Raw genomic sequence first — 13,568 nt, 5'->3', positions numbered from 1 at the left:
CACTGTTACTTAGATTTATAAGGCCAATCAAGGGAATAATTACTCATTTGAATTGGTACTTTCCCCGAAATTGCACAGCTAAATATTTTCTTCACACAATAGGAAGAATATTCACATTACTTTTGTTGATTCTAAATTTCACATTTCCCCGCATTTTTAGCATAAATGAAAGTGGGTTGTGTCTTTACTATAGCCACATCATAGTTGAATTGGAAGATTTTCTTTCTTCACAGTACATGAAATCATGGTGGATCTTTTTTTTTTTTTTAATGTTTATTTATTTATTCTGAGAGTGTCTGGGTGCAAGCAGGGGAGGGGCAGAGAGGGAGATCCCAAGCAGGCTCTGCACTGTCAGTGCAGAGACAGAAGCAGGGCTCCATCGTGCAAACTGTGAGATCATGACCTGAGCAGAAATCAAGAGTCGGATGCCTAATGGACTGAGCCACCCAGGTGCCCCGAACTCACGGTGGATCTTAAAATTTATAGTATTTTGATCCTATGATACATGATATTAAAAAATGTTTTGTGCTGTACCTTTTGTATTTCATGATCATAGTACATCATGTACTTTTGTATCTGACTTGAAACTGTCAGCTTAGATACGTAAAATTAATTCAGAGTGAAAGAGGAATTTGTCTGGCAAAAATTAGAGCCACTAAAAACATTAAGAGTATTTATAAAATCTTCATAAAGTTTATAAAGTTTGAGTGACAAAATTTCTATTTAAAAAATTTTTTTTAACGTTTATTTATTTTTGAGACAGGGAGAGACAGGGCATGAACAGGGGAGGGTCAGAGAGAGGGAGACACAGAATCTGAGGCAGGCTCCAGGCTCTGAGCTGTCAGCACAGAGCCCGACGCGGGGCTAGAACTCACGGACTGCGAGATCATGACCTGAGCTGAAGTCGGCTGCCCAACCGAGCCACCCAGGTGCCCCCAAAATTTCTATTTAAAACATTCTTTTACATTTTGAATAAGGTATATGACAATATTTCACTAAAACTGTAGTCTAAAGCACATTTCTTTCTTTTTTTTTAACATTTATTTATTTTTTGAGAGACAGAGTACGAGCAGGGGAGGGGCAGAGAGAGAGGGAGACACAGAATCCAAAGCGGGCTCCAGGCTTGTCAGCAAAGAGCCCGACCTGGGACTCAAACCCAGGAACTGTGAGATCATGAGCCAAACTCGGCACTTAATTAACTGAGCCACTCAGGAACCCCTAAAGCACATTTCTTAAAATGAAATGTATATGAGAGCATTTTATTTTTATGTATTTATTTTTTTAATGTTTATTCATTTTTAGAGAGAGAGAAAGAGAGCGCACGCGAGTGGGGAAGGGACAGAAAGAGAAGGAGACACAGAATCCAAAGCAGGCTCCAGGTTCTGACCTGTCAGCACAGAGCCCAATGTGGGTCTTGAACTCACAAACTGTGAGATCATGACTTGACTGGTAATCGGATGCTTAAATGACTGATCCACACGGGCATCCCCATAAGAGCATTAAAAAAAATAGATTTCACTACATATTACCAACAGAAATATTAAAACAGATTATTGCCTGCCATTAGCTATATGATAGTTACCAGTTATTACTCAATTGAAAATCTATTCAAACAGCAGAAAAAATGTAAGACATACCTTCTATCTCGAATATGGCATTGTTGTTTAGATATAGTTCTGTCAGACAATAGTTTCTAGTTAGAAATGTTATTCCATGGAGCTGAAAATGAGAGATAATAACATATTTTCTATAGTAATTATATATATAAATGTGTATGTATATACATATATGTATAAAGTTATAATAAGATCATAGAAGTTTGATGTTTGCTGTTATTATTATTATTATTGGTTTGGGCCATGATTTCACATCTGGACTGTCTGAGGACTTTGTGATGAAAAGGATGTGTTCAGATCATTGAAGACAAACCTTTCATAATGTCTTGACCAAACTTCTTTGCATGGTTTTCGAGGCCCCTGTAATCTGGCCTAGCCCCTTTGCTCTATCTAACCCTGTTCCCTCCCAGTTCTGCCTCCTGCAGTCTCATTGGAGGTGGTCCCATGTACCCACTGATTCACCATCACACATTATTTAGTGACTAGTGTGTGCCGCGGGCTCTGTCCTCAACGGTGAAGCCATCTCTGCAGCTGTGTGTGAGTCACGCCTTCTCTTTAGCCTGCTTGACTTTTCTCTTTGGTACATTTCCCATAATTCTTAAGGATCAGCCATTGGCCGGCAGAGAGAATCAAACCATCCTTGAGTGGACCTCCATAGGAGGTGTCCCCGCCTCGGGGAATTTGCTGAAACCATCCTTTGATCTCCTGGCATCTCACTACTGTCTTCTTCTCACCCTGTTTTGACCCACTTTTTGTTTCACGAAACTTGCACCTGCTCCAGCTCTTGGAGTCTATGAACCATCTCTGCTCCTCCAGCTCACTGTCCTTCTGTAAGCAGATCTCGGTTTAGCAGAGAATGGTGTAATCTGAATGCACACAGGAGGGCAGGCCCAGTGCTAACAGCCTGACCAGCCACAACTCTTAGGGCAAAGAAAGGGCAAGGCACAACATCATCCTGTGGCTTAACAGCCCATCTTTTTAAACAAGGACTTTCTTGACAACCTCCACGCCCATGAACCTCCATTGTCTTGACCATTCCCACACTTCATTTGACTTCTACAATTAATCACTTGCTTGCTAGTTTTATGTCTTCATTAAGGAAAGGAAAACCATATTTCTTCGGTATCTTATTGCCTCCACCCCCCCCCATTTTCCTAACAATATGGTGAAGTCACATCTTATTTTTAAGATCAGTTTTGAAATTTAGTTATATGAACTGCAAAGAGTCAAAAGCACTCTTGAAATTCCTCAAATGAACCATTAAGTACTATACCCAGGAAATGGGGTATTCCACTCTAAACTGAATGTCAGAAGTGGCTCTGTTACTCTAACAAAACTCCATTAAAAAAAAAAAAATTGACCTATAACTTGGGTAAAATTTTTTTTTTTTAACGTTTATTTATTTTTGAGACAGAGAGAGACAGAGCATGAGCAGGGGAGGGTCAGAGAGAGAGGGAGACACAGAATCTGAAACGGGCTCCAGGCTCCGAGCTGTCAGCACAGAGCCCGACACGGGGCTCAAACTCACGGACCGTGAGATCATGACCTGAGCCGAAGTCGGACGCTTAACCAACTGAGCCACCCAGGCGCCCCTATAACTTGGGTAAAATTTAACAATTTGTTTGAGTTGTGAGGACGGATGAGTCAGAGGCAGGGCGGTATCTTCTAAAAGCTGCAGGTAAGTGAAATATAAGGCTATCTGTCTACTTAGTACAGGATCTATCAGGGAGACTATTCCCATTAATAGTTATTGACCAAGTGCTTCGTATTTTATAAATACAAAAGTATATGCTCATGATTATACATTAGTTTTAAGTGTTTATTAAAGCTTATCATAGGAATTATTGTTATCAGTGAAATGTTTTTGGCCTTTGATGGATTGATTCAGATAGATGCCAACCGTGTGATTAAGTGAGGATTCATTGCAAATTTTAGTCACGCCCTCTCATAGCTCAGAAAAGCTATGTTAGATTTGTGTCCCAAGTTGCACAACTGATTTCTTTAATGAATTGTTTTTTATTTTTCTGTTGTTGTTATATTTGCAACATTTGCAAATTATGAAGCTATAAAAGGCACATGTGCTGTTTATCTCATCATTTCACAGATTCATCTGCACCAAATTATGTCAGCGCCCATGCAGGAGGACCACCAGTAATTTCACCACAGCTTTTGTTAGGTCATAAGAGGGGCTGTGTTCTTCCCAGGTAGGAGACCTAGCAACACAATGAGGGGCGGATCCCAGTTGGCTTCCTATCCCTTTCTACTCTTCCTTCTGGCCTCCTGACAGCAACTCACTGCCTTCCTTCCCCTTACCACTCCCTGATCTAATGATAGCCACACCCGACATAAATATAGAAAACAAACCCCATTGGAAAGCATGACTTTGTCTTCTCTTCTTTTCCAGTTGCCTGCCCGACCACACATTGACAGAACATTTCTAATTAGTCAGGGCTTTAATTTCTCTTGCATTACTTATTAACACAGGAAGAATACTAATAAACTCCATAATTTCATCTTGATTATAGCATCACAGTTTTCACAAGAGCATTAATGTCATTGTACCATGATTATGGGGATTTTAAGACTGCACTGTTTGTTGGGGTGAGATGCATAGGAGAATGGGGAGGAAAGAGATAAAGCCAGATCATGAGGACCCTGGGAGCTATTACAAGATTTTGTGCACAGGAGTGTTACTGTTCAATTTTATTTTAGAAAGAAAATGGCAGAGAAGAAAATGGTTTAGAAAGGATAGTAAGTATAATGGGAGGAGTTGAAAAAAAAGGGTGTTACGCTAATTCAGAAGAATATATGGTGGCCCAGAGTAAAGTAATGACAGGGAGAAGAGAGGTAGAGGGTATTGAGAGAGAGACCGCTCTAAGGTAGAATTCACAAGACTGAATAGGCATTGCAATGTAGTAAGTTGTTGAAGGCAAGATCTAGGCATGAGAATTGGACCCATCATGGGGCTTGAACTCACAAATCTTGATATCATGACCTGAGCCAAAGTTGGACGCTCAACCAAGTGAGCCACCCAGGTGTCCCAGAGTCCAGCATCTTTCTCAAAGCAATTTTGCTTATTTTAATCTGACCATTCTCTGGTTAGTTAGTATGGAATATGTTATTATAAATAAGTATTTCAATTATTTTTTACATGATGAAGTTTATGAACAATACCTTTGCCAGAAGAGGTACTTTTATTTAGATTTAGTTTGTAAAATGTGTCACCTATTTGGTCTTTGCTACATGGCAGAAACTCAGATTCCATTTTGACAGTTGCTTGGTGAAGCAACATACGGGTTTTTCATCAAGTGCTTCTTCTAATCTGAGACAAATGAAATATACCCAAGTACTGGCCGTTCTTCCAGAAATAAAAGGATACTAGCATTGTGGCACCAATATTAAAAGTTCATTATTGGGGCACCTGGGTGGCTCAGTCCGTTGTGCGTGCGACTTCGGCTCAGGTCATGATCTCACAGTTCGTGGGTTCGAGCCCTGCATCAGGTTCTGTGCTGACCGCTTGCTCAGAGCCTGGAGCCTGCTTCGGATTCTGTGTCTCCTTCTCTCTCTGCCCCTCCCCCACTCACGCTTTGTCTCACTCTGTTCCTCAAAAATAAATAAATGTAAAAAAATTTTTTTAAAAAAGAGTCCATTATTGAATGAATTAAAAAACAATTTTTGAGGTGATGAGCCCAAACAAAAAATGATCAAAAGTATAGACCACTTGAAATTGTAGTATAAAATGCAAATCACTCTTGGGGCGCCTGGGTGGCGCAGTCGGTTAAGCGTCCGACTTCAGCCAGGTCACGATCTCGCGGTCCGTGAGTTCGAGCCCCGCGTCGGGCTCTGGGCTGATGGCTCAGAGCCTGGAGCCTGTTTCCGATTCTGTGTCTCCCTCTCTCTCTGCCCCTTCCCCGTTCATGCTGTGTCTCTCTCTGTCCCCAAAATAAATAAACGTTGAAAAAAAAATAAAAAATAAAATAAAATGCAAATCACTCAACTTCTCATGGAAGGTTGGAAAGGATTAGCTGTGGACCTAAAATTCCCTCGGTCAGGCATTCTAGAAGATGAGACAAAGAAGGGAGTATTTAAAAGGCCTCGGTTAATGTGCATCTAAGAGCAGCGAGCTCCCACTAATTACATGAGGAGAGATGAGAAAAGGTGACCCAGAAATGGAGGTGCTGCAGAATTAGTGAATATCTATGCAGTATGAGGAAGAAATAGGCCCTCAGAGAGCTTACTAAAGGAACAAGAGTTGCCTGAGCAAACCTAGGAAAGCTGGGGAATTGGAAGCAACTTTTACCTATTGAATCTGCAAGTCCAGGGTCAGATTAGATGCTCCAGTTTTATCACCCACTAGAGAATGATGAGGAAACATACGCCTGCTTCTAGCCATGTTAGGTTCCAAATACACCAAACTACATTCATTGCCTCCCAAGAGTATAGCTTTCTCATATTCCATTCCAGGTAGTTTGCAAATGCCATGCCCTTACCATGAGTAGAGAGAGCCACTCCCTCTGCCCTTCTTAATTTTATCGTTAGAGCAGGTACCATCACATTTATTGTTACATTCTGTCAGTAGCCTAACCGTAAGTACAAAACGAGCCACATCAGATAGGATGTTTTGGCTTCAGGTAACTTCTGATCTGAGCTAAACTCAAATTGGCACATAGATGAGAACATTTATTACCTCACATACCAAGAAGTCCAGAGGCTATGAGAGCCTCAGTCCTAGTATCACAATGAGTCCCTGGGCTGTACTTTTCTCTAAATGTTGCTTACATTCTCATGCTGAGAGGATGATTCCTGGCTTCATATCTAGGCAAGAAATTATCGAGGAACCAAGGGACCTCTCTTCTAGTGCTCCCTCTTAGGACTGAGGAGACGTCTCACAGAAGCCTCCTAGCAGATGCCTCCTCTGTCTCTATTACCATAATTGGGTTATGTGCCCATTCATTGACTAGCCACTCACAAGGAGGATGGGATTATCCCGATTGGCTTAGACAGTATAGGATCCATTCCCTGCAACTGGTGATGGGGTCATCTACCTGATTAAAAAAGAGAAGTATGTACCAAAACCTAAATTCAGATTCTGCGGTTTAGGTAAAAAGAGAAAATGGATATTGGATGGACAACCAATAATATCCAATACACATTCCTCAACAAAATTCTTGAGTATGAAAGAGTAAACAACAAAGATGTGTTCATTTTACTTTACCACTTTGTGCCTTGGTTTTTCCTAAATAGAGGGTAGTTCAAGATACTCTCTAATGTAAGAACAATGCCAGTCACAGATTCTGGTCATTGTTAACAAAATGTTGCAATTCTAAATATTTACATTCCTGTGTCAGTGTTGATGTTTTTCACTGTATTTTTACACATCATTTCAATGCTGGTATATTAACTTCTTTGCGGTCATCCTAGTGCTATCTAGATTTTAAAGAAAAGTAATAATCGTGGGGCTCCTGGGTGGCTCAGTCGGTTAAGGGTCTGACTTCGGCTCAGGTCATGATCTCATGGTTAGTGGGTTCGAGCCCGCAGCAGGCTTTATGCTGACAGCCCAGAACCTGGAGCCTGCTTCAGATTCTGTGTCTCCCTCTGTCTCTGCCCCTCCCCCGTTCACGCTCTGTCTTTCTCTCTCTCTCTCTCAGACATAAATAAACATTAAAAAAATTAAAATTAAATAAAAAATAAAGAAAAGTAATAATCAAAATTTTACATACGGATTTTGTTGAAGTACTATCATAGCTAGTATGTTCATTGGAATTTGGGATCCTGAATAATACTTCATTTTTTTAAATTAATTAATTTTTGAGAGAGAGAGAGAGAGAGCACAGGAGTGAGCAAGGGGCAGAGAGAGAGGCAATCCCATGAGGTGCAGTGGGAGATAAAGAGAGGGAGAGAGAGTGCAGAGCCCAGAGCAGGGCTTGAGCTCACCCAAAGTGGGGCCTCAACTCACTGTCCGTGAGATCATGACCTAAGCAGAAGCCAGATGTTTAACCAACTGAGTCACCCAGGTGCCCCCTAAATTAAGGCTTTAATTTTTCATGGACTATAAGTATTCAGCAGCTTAGCAACCAGCCAATTATTGACCAATAGGAAAACTTACAGGAGCTCATTTACTTATCGAATGAACACCGGATTTTTGGATAAGGTATCTTTTCATTGCTATATGAACTAAGTAAGTCTATTTTTTAAAAGAACAAAGTTAAATGATGATGATTTTGGAAATAATGTAGTGAGTTTGTTGAATGTAAATAACCAGGCACATGAAGAGAAATCAGCCTCCTCCATTCCTTCCCCACCCACTGCCCTTCAGAAACAAAAGAAAGTAACATAGTTGAGCGCGTGTACCATCCTTTCCTATGTATATAATGTGTCTCAAGTCAATTGTGTGAAAATTCAATGACTGGAAATGGGATAGTGTCCACTAACACAAAGCTAAAAGATATTTAAGAATCCCTAATTATATCTTTCCCTGTAGACACATTGCTGATATTTGTACACGTTCTTTCCTTCAGAGCTGAACACCACAAGAGGCACACGTGAGAAACAAAGATTAGTCAGTCTGGCCATGCTTCTGATGATTTCCATCTTTTTCTAATCAGAGGGCGCACACTGTGACCCAGGATCATTTTTGGCAGAGTGTTTAAAAGAGTTTTAAACTTGTGTGCCCTTAAGTGGTGCGTACACTTTCCATTTCAGTTGCTAGTCGCCTGGGCCTTGAAGGTGATTTCTTTGTTCTCTCAGAAATCATTTCAAGCTCATGAGACTTATACTTACACTTAATATGAGAAGCACTTTCATTTTCCATTTCCCACTTAGTTAAGAAAAAAAAAGAGAAGACTGAAAATGCCATGTAATATTGAAATGCTTGTATAAACATGGCTGCTTAGGGATTCTGTGCTTTGAGTCGGGACTACTGTTGACAAGCAGACTACTGCTGAAAACTGAAATTATTTCTTTTTAATCAGCTGGTATTTGAAAGTCGAAATTCAGAAGGTTAAGATTGGATCATGAGTTCATAATGAACAAAACACAAGCTGTTGGGAAGTCAAATTTTTGAAAGTTGAGAATAACCGACTAACTGATGATTGTCTAAGCTCGCATTTTTTAGTTCAGTTCTGCTCTTTGCCTTGGAAAGAACTTGGAGCCCCAGCCAGGCACCCACTATGGGGGAGGCAGTGGGAGGGCACTGCCTCCCAAACTCTAGCCTCCAAGAGAACCTTTAAAAGCCATACTCAGTGAACTTCCCTGCAGGTGGGGACATGGTGGCTTACTGTCTGCCACTTCCTGAGAAAGTAGATCGGCTTAGGTCACTGGGAGGTGACCACCTGCTTGGCTTCTGACAGGAGGACAAAGGTGTGTGAGTGCTGGGAAGTGCATGCCAGACCACTGAAGGAATATTGATCTGGGGTACTTTACAAGGGATCCTGCCCAAGGGAGTAGTTTGCCACAGCCCAGAAACTGTCAGTTTCAGGTACCACTGGGATAAAAGGGGAGGAGGAGTTGGGAGAGGCCAACGAAGAGGAATTAGACTTGAAAAAACCTACTTTGGAATAATCCATTAAAAGAAAAAAGTTGACTTTACACACCTGTTAGTACCAGAGGGCACAGATCACGTAAGAATTTTGTTTCTTACTTAAATTAGGAGTATAGAATATTAATACTTTTAAAGATTAGCTTCATCAAAAACATGAAATTAAGATTGTGATTTAATTATAGAGCTATTTAAAGATAAAATAGAACTACCTTATTGTGATGTAGCCATAAGTATTTTAATTTTTTAAACCTAGAGAGATCAATGACTTCCGTCAGTTCCCTGGAAAGGAAAGAAAAAAATTAACATTACCAACAATTAATTTAATTTAATTTAACAATTAATTAGCAACAATTAATTTATTCATGGGTAAGGTGGGTTATATAGTAGGTCTTTGGAATAACTGTAAAGGCCTCTCTCTTTGTTCTTTCAAAGTTGTTGGCACACCTCTCTACTAATTTCCAAAATACCATCGTTACACTTCATTCATTTGAATTAAGATTTTGTCAGCCAGTTAAAGAAAATACTTAAGGAAAACATTTGATCACATTCCTAGAAATTTACATCTCATTGTGATTACATTTATTGGCACCACAATTAAAAAAGGAGATTTGGGGGCACCTGGGTGGCTCAGTTGGTTGAGTGTCCGACTTCAGTTCAGGTCACGATCTCACAGTTTGTCAGTTCGAGCCACGCTTTGGACTCTGTGCTGATTGCTCAGAGCCTGGAAGCTGCTTCAGTATCTGTGTTTCCCTTCCTTTCTGTCCCTACCCCACTCACTCGTTTGCACTTTCTCTCTCTCTCTCTTTCAAAAATAAATATTCAAAAAAAAGGTTTTACTGGGTACAGGGCAGAGGGGGAAAAGTGAGTGTGGAAGACCTTGGACTTGCACATAAATGTGGAAAACACCATCAGCTCCTACTTCCACAGTGTCTTTGAGGTTCTTACTTTGGGGTTGTCCAAATCTTGGCCACATTGTACTTAAGACGTGGAAATGGCAGTATGTCAAAAGACAGAGACTAGGTAGTGTTTTATTCTTCCTTTGTTGTTTATTAATTATGGGATCAAAATATCACCATCCTTTTTGAATTATACAGGTGGTCCTGAGTCCTGTTGCTATGTGGCTCACTCAGCAAAGGGACAGGCCTGGGGTGGAGAGGGGGAATTATCAGTGAAGTGGGCAAAATCCTGAGAATAGTCAGCCCTTGACTGCTATGGGCTCAAATATTCAGTACTCTTTTATTTCTAATGGCAGAAACTGTGTGCCCAGGCTGGGTACGTACACATATATGTCTCTATCAAACATTGGCATAGAGCACACACTCTGTGGCAGGCACTTTTCTAAGCCCTTAAAAATTGTTAATGTTAATTAATGTTATATACATTAACTCATTTGTGGTAACATCCTTTCACGAATTTTTGTGGTTTTTTTTTTTTTTTGGCTTTGCGACACTGAGGGACTAGTATTTTCCTATTTTTTGTGAAAATGTATTTTGTAAATCATGCAAACAACATTTCTAAACAAAAGAAACTTTCTCACCGACTTTTCATATGGAGAGATTTCAAAATTCAGAAAAGTTGAAGGAATAGTACATTGAAAGCTTGGATAGCCCTCGCAATTTTTAATATTTTGCCACACCTCTGCTCGCTATCTCCAATCTATATAATATATGTCCTTATTGTTTGATAGTTTTCTTGGTGAACCATTCCAACATAATTTGCAGACTTATCATCGTAGGGCTCTCGCTCTTAAACACTTGAGCATGCGTATCCCTCAAATAGGGACATTCTCCTGCAGAGGCTCAATACCATTATCACCCCTAAAAATTAAATTGAATTCAATAATAGCGTCTACCATGCTTTTCATATTCAAGTCGTCCCTGTTGCTCCTGCACATCTTTGTTTCAATCCAGAATCCCATCAGTATTCATGCACTGCATTTTTAGTTGGTATAATGCCTTTGTTTTGTTAAATTTAGAATAGTCACTCCCTCTCCTTTTATTACCTTCACGCTGACTTTGTGAAGAGCCCAGGACATTTTTCTGAGAGAATGTCTCACATTCCTGATTTGTCTGATGGCTTCCTCATGATTAAATTCAAGGAGGGCCATTTTTCAGTTACAAAGGTAATGATTGCCGCATCACATTATGAAGCAAGCGATGCCGCTTTGCCCCACTCTTGGTGAAGGAAGTTCAGTCATGGGGTTCAGGCTGCATCTGCCAAGTTTCTCCATTGTAAAAGTATATGAATGTTGTCATTGAGCAGTTATGTGTGGGGCAAAACTCTAACGACTGTGTGTATGTCTTGTCCCCCAATAACTTATTCAATGGATTTAGCTTCGGTTGATGATACTTAGTGAATCAGAAGATTTGGGATTATAAAATGCTGATTTTTCTGATGCTCTCATTCTTTTTACACTTATTAGCTGGTATTCTGTTAAGATGGGTATCAAGGAGGGCACTTGTGAGGAGCACCAGATGTTATATGTAAGTGACGAATCACTAAATTCTACACCTGAAACTAATATTACACTGCATGTTAACCAAGTGGAATTTCAGTTAAAACTTGGAAAGAACATCCACCCCTGCCCTTTCTTTCTTTCAGCCATTCTCTTCCACACCTTACTTGTATTTGAAGAGTTTTTTCTTAAACCTTTTCCGTTGTTGTTGTTTTGTTTTGTTTTGTTTTTTAATTCTCAGAGTATCCCAAACAAAAGACTTCAAGCAGAGTACATGTCCTTTAGACATGCACTCTTGGTTGTTGAACACTTCTCTGGTACCCAAAATATTCCAGACTCCTCAAATCAACTCCTAATAGGAGACTTATACGCATAATGCATTCTCCTCCACTGTAGATATGCAGCCTATTTCTGGGAAGAAGAATTTGGATCCTGGTACACCTAAATTATTGCACTGGGCAATAATGATAATACATTAACTTCATCCGTTCCCATGAGAAATAAAACGATCATTATGTGGTAGGAGAGAAACTCAAGCCCCACTTAGAGGATTTCCCAGAAAAGTTATTTTAATACATTAATACTTTGAAATATCAATTGTGTCAAATTAAGGTCATTAATTTTCTTGTACTAGTTGTATTATATAAGGTAATAAAGTTGATTCCCTTTTAAAAGGACTTTCATTCAAGTCAGAAGGGTAAATTCTGCACATAAACCTGTTAGAAATCAATAAAGGGCTGTTGCCCTTGATTTCGGGGTGATGCCAGTGGAAGACAAAGAGAAGAAATCCTACGACTAATGATGGCAATGACTTATGGCGACAATAACATGTTAGCTCTGTTGTCACAGTATGCATTCTCCATGATTACTCAAGGAAATAATTGATTTTGTTGTTGTTGTTTTATTTTGTTTTGTTTTCCTGTTTGGCAACATAGACTCCAACAAATAGCCTAGTTTACCCAGTTTAATGGTATCCGGGCAGAGAAATACATATAGTTTTTGTACCCAGATGTATTAAATAATAACTTAGTATTCTTAGGATATAAAATGTATTGTCCTTTAGTTGAGAAGACCAGTAATTACTCACTGTCAGAGGATCAATATTTCTATTTTTTTCTAGTGTTTCAAAGCTTTTCTTATTGTTATCTGCATACCCTTGTACTACACAGATGTTAAAATCATGAAAGGCTTAGAGATGCGATCTTTGGCCACATAAAATATGTATTATTATTATAAAGCTAGTTGATCTATAGAGAGATTCAAAGCATGACTTTAAGTGTGTCAGAATTATCTACTATATCTGTTCCATTCTAAAATATCCATTTTTAAAAATCTTAAATTGGCCAGCTCTTTTTTTTGTTACTATCAAGAGATTTAGAAACGTTACCAAGATAAATATTTTTCTCTGCACTTATAGTCTAAAATAATTATACATCACAAAAGAAATATGTTTATTAATAAAGGATTTCCACAAATCACCAGCAATAAAGTGACTGACTTCAATGATAGATAGAGTGGGACATTTGCTTTAAAAAGTAGCTGAGTTCCAAAGATTACATGAGTCGAAATATGTCTAGCCTATTTTAAAATAATACATAGAATTCATAGAGATTGAAAAGCATGAAAGGGGGAAAGAAGAGTAGGAGTAGGGTCATTGTTATTAAATTCAAAGTATAGCCACACAGATGTCACTTGTTGGCTAGTAAAAACTGTGGTCCAGTCCAACCCATAACTTCATCTTCCTCCTACACATGGGGTTCTATCTCAGGCATTGTGACTGCTCTGTAGAAGAGCCGACATTGCCTCTCCCACCTTGGGGAGTTGGAGGGGCATGAAAGGGGGTTGTTACAGGAAGAGGTTTTCTTACTTATCTGTAAAATTAGTATAGGGGTTGTTGGCTAGGGGTATAATATAATAGGATTATTATTATAGTACAGAGGTATAATGAGCCGCCATT

The 13,568-nt window shown here is 39.4% G+C and overlaps 1 protein-coding gene across 2 annotated transcripts in view; it reads right to left on the bottom strand.

The window, feature by feature from the left end:
* The window catches only part of LRRC72 (leucine rich repeat containing 72), a 39,002-nt gene that overhangs the window by 18,387 nt on the left and 7,047 nt on the right, over positions 1-13,568 (bottom strand). For both annotated transcript variants that reach the window (XM_047845034.1, XM_047845042.1), the window contains exons 3-4: positions 9,366-9,435; positions 1,638-1,719 (exon numbers count right to left, since the gene is read on the bottom strand). In XM_047845034.1, the coding sequence (XP_047700990.1) occupies positions 1,638-1,719; positions 9,366-9,435 (152 nt within the window). The remainder of the gene's footprint in view (positions 1-1,637; positions 1,720-9,365; positions 9,436-13,568) is intronic.

Source organism: Prionailurus viverrinus, chromosome A2 (assembly GCF_022837055.1).
Source record: "Prionailurus viverrinus isolate Anna chromosome A2, UM_Priviv_1.0, whole genome shotgun sequence".
Taxonomy (NCBI): domain Eukaryota; kingdom Metazoa; phylum Chordata; class Mammalia; order Carnivora; family Felidae; genus Prionailurus; species Prionailurus viverrinus.
This window is presented reverse-complemented; position numbering and strand designations above follow the sequence as displayed.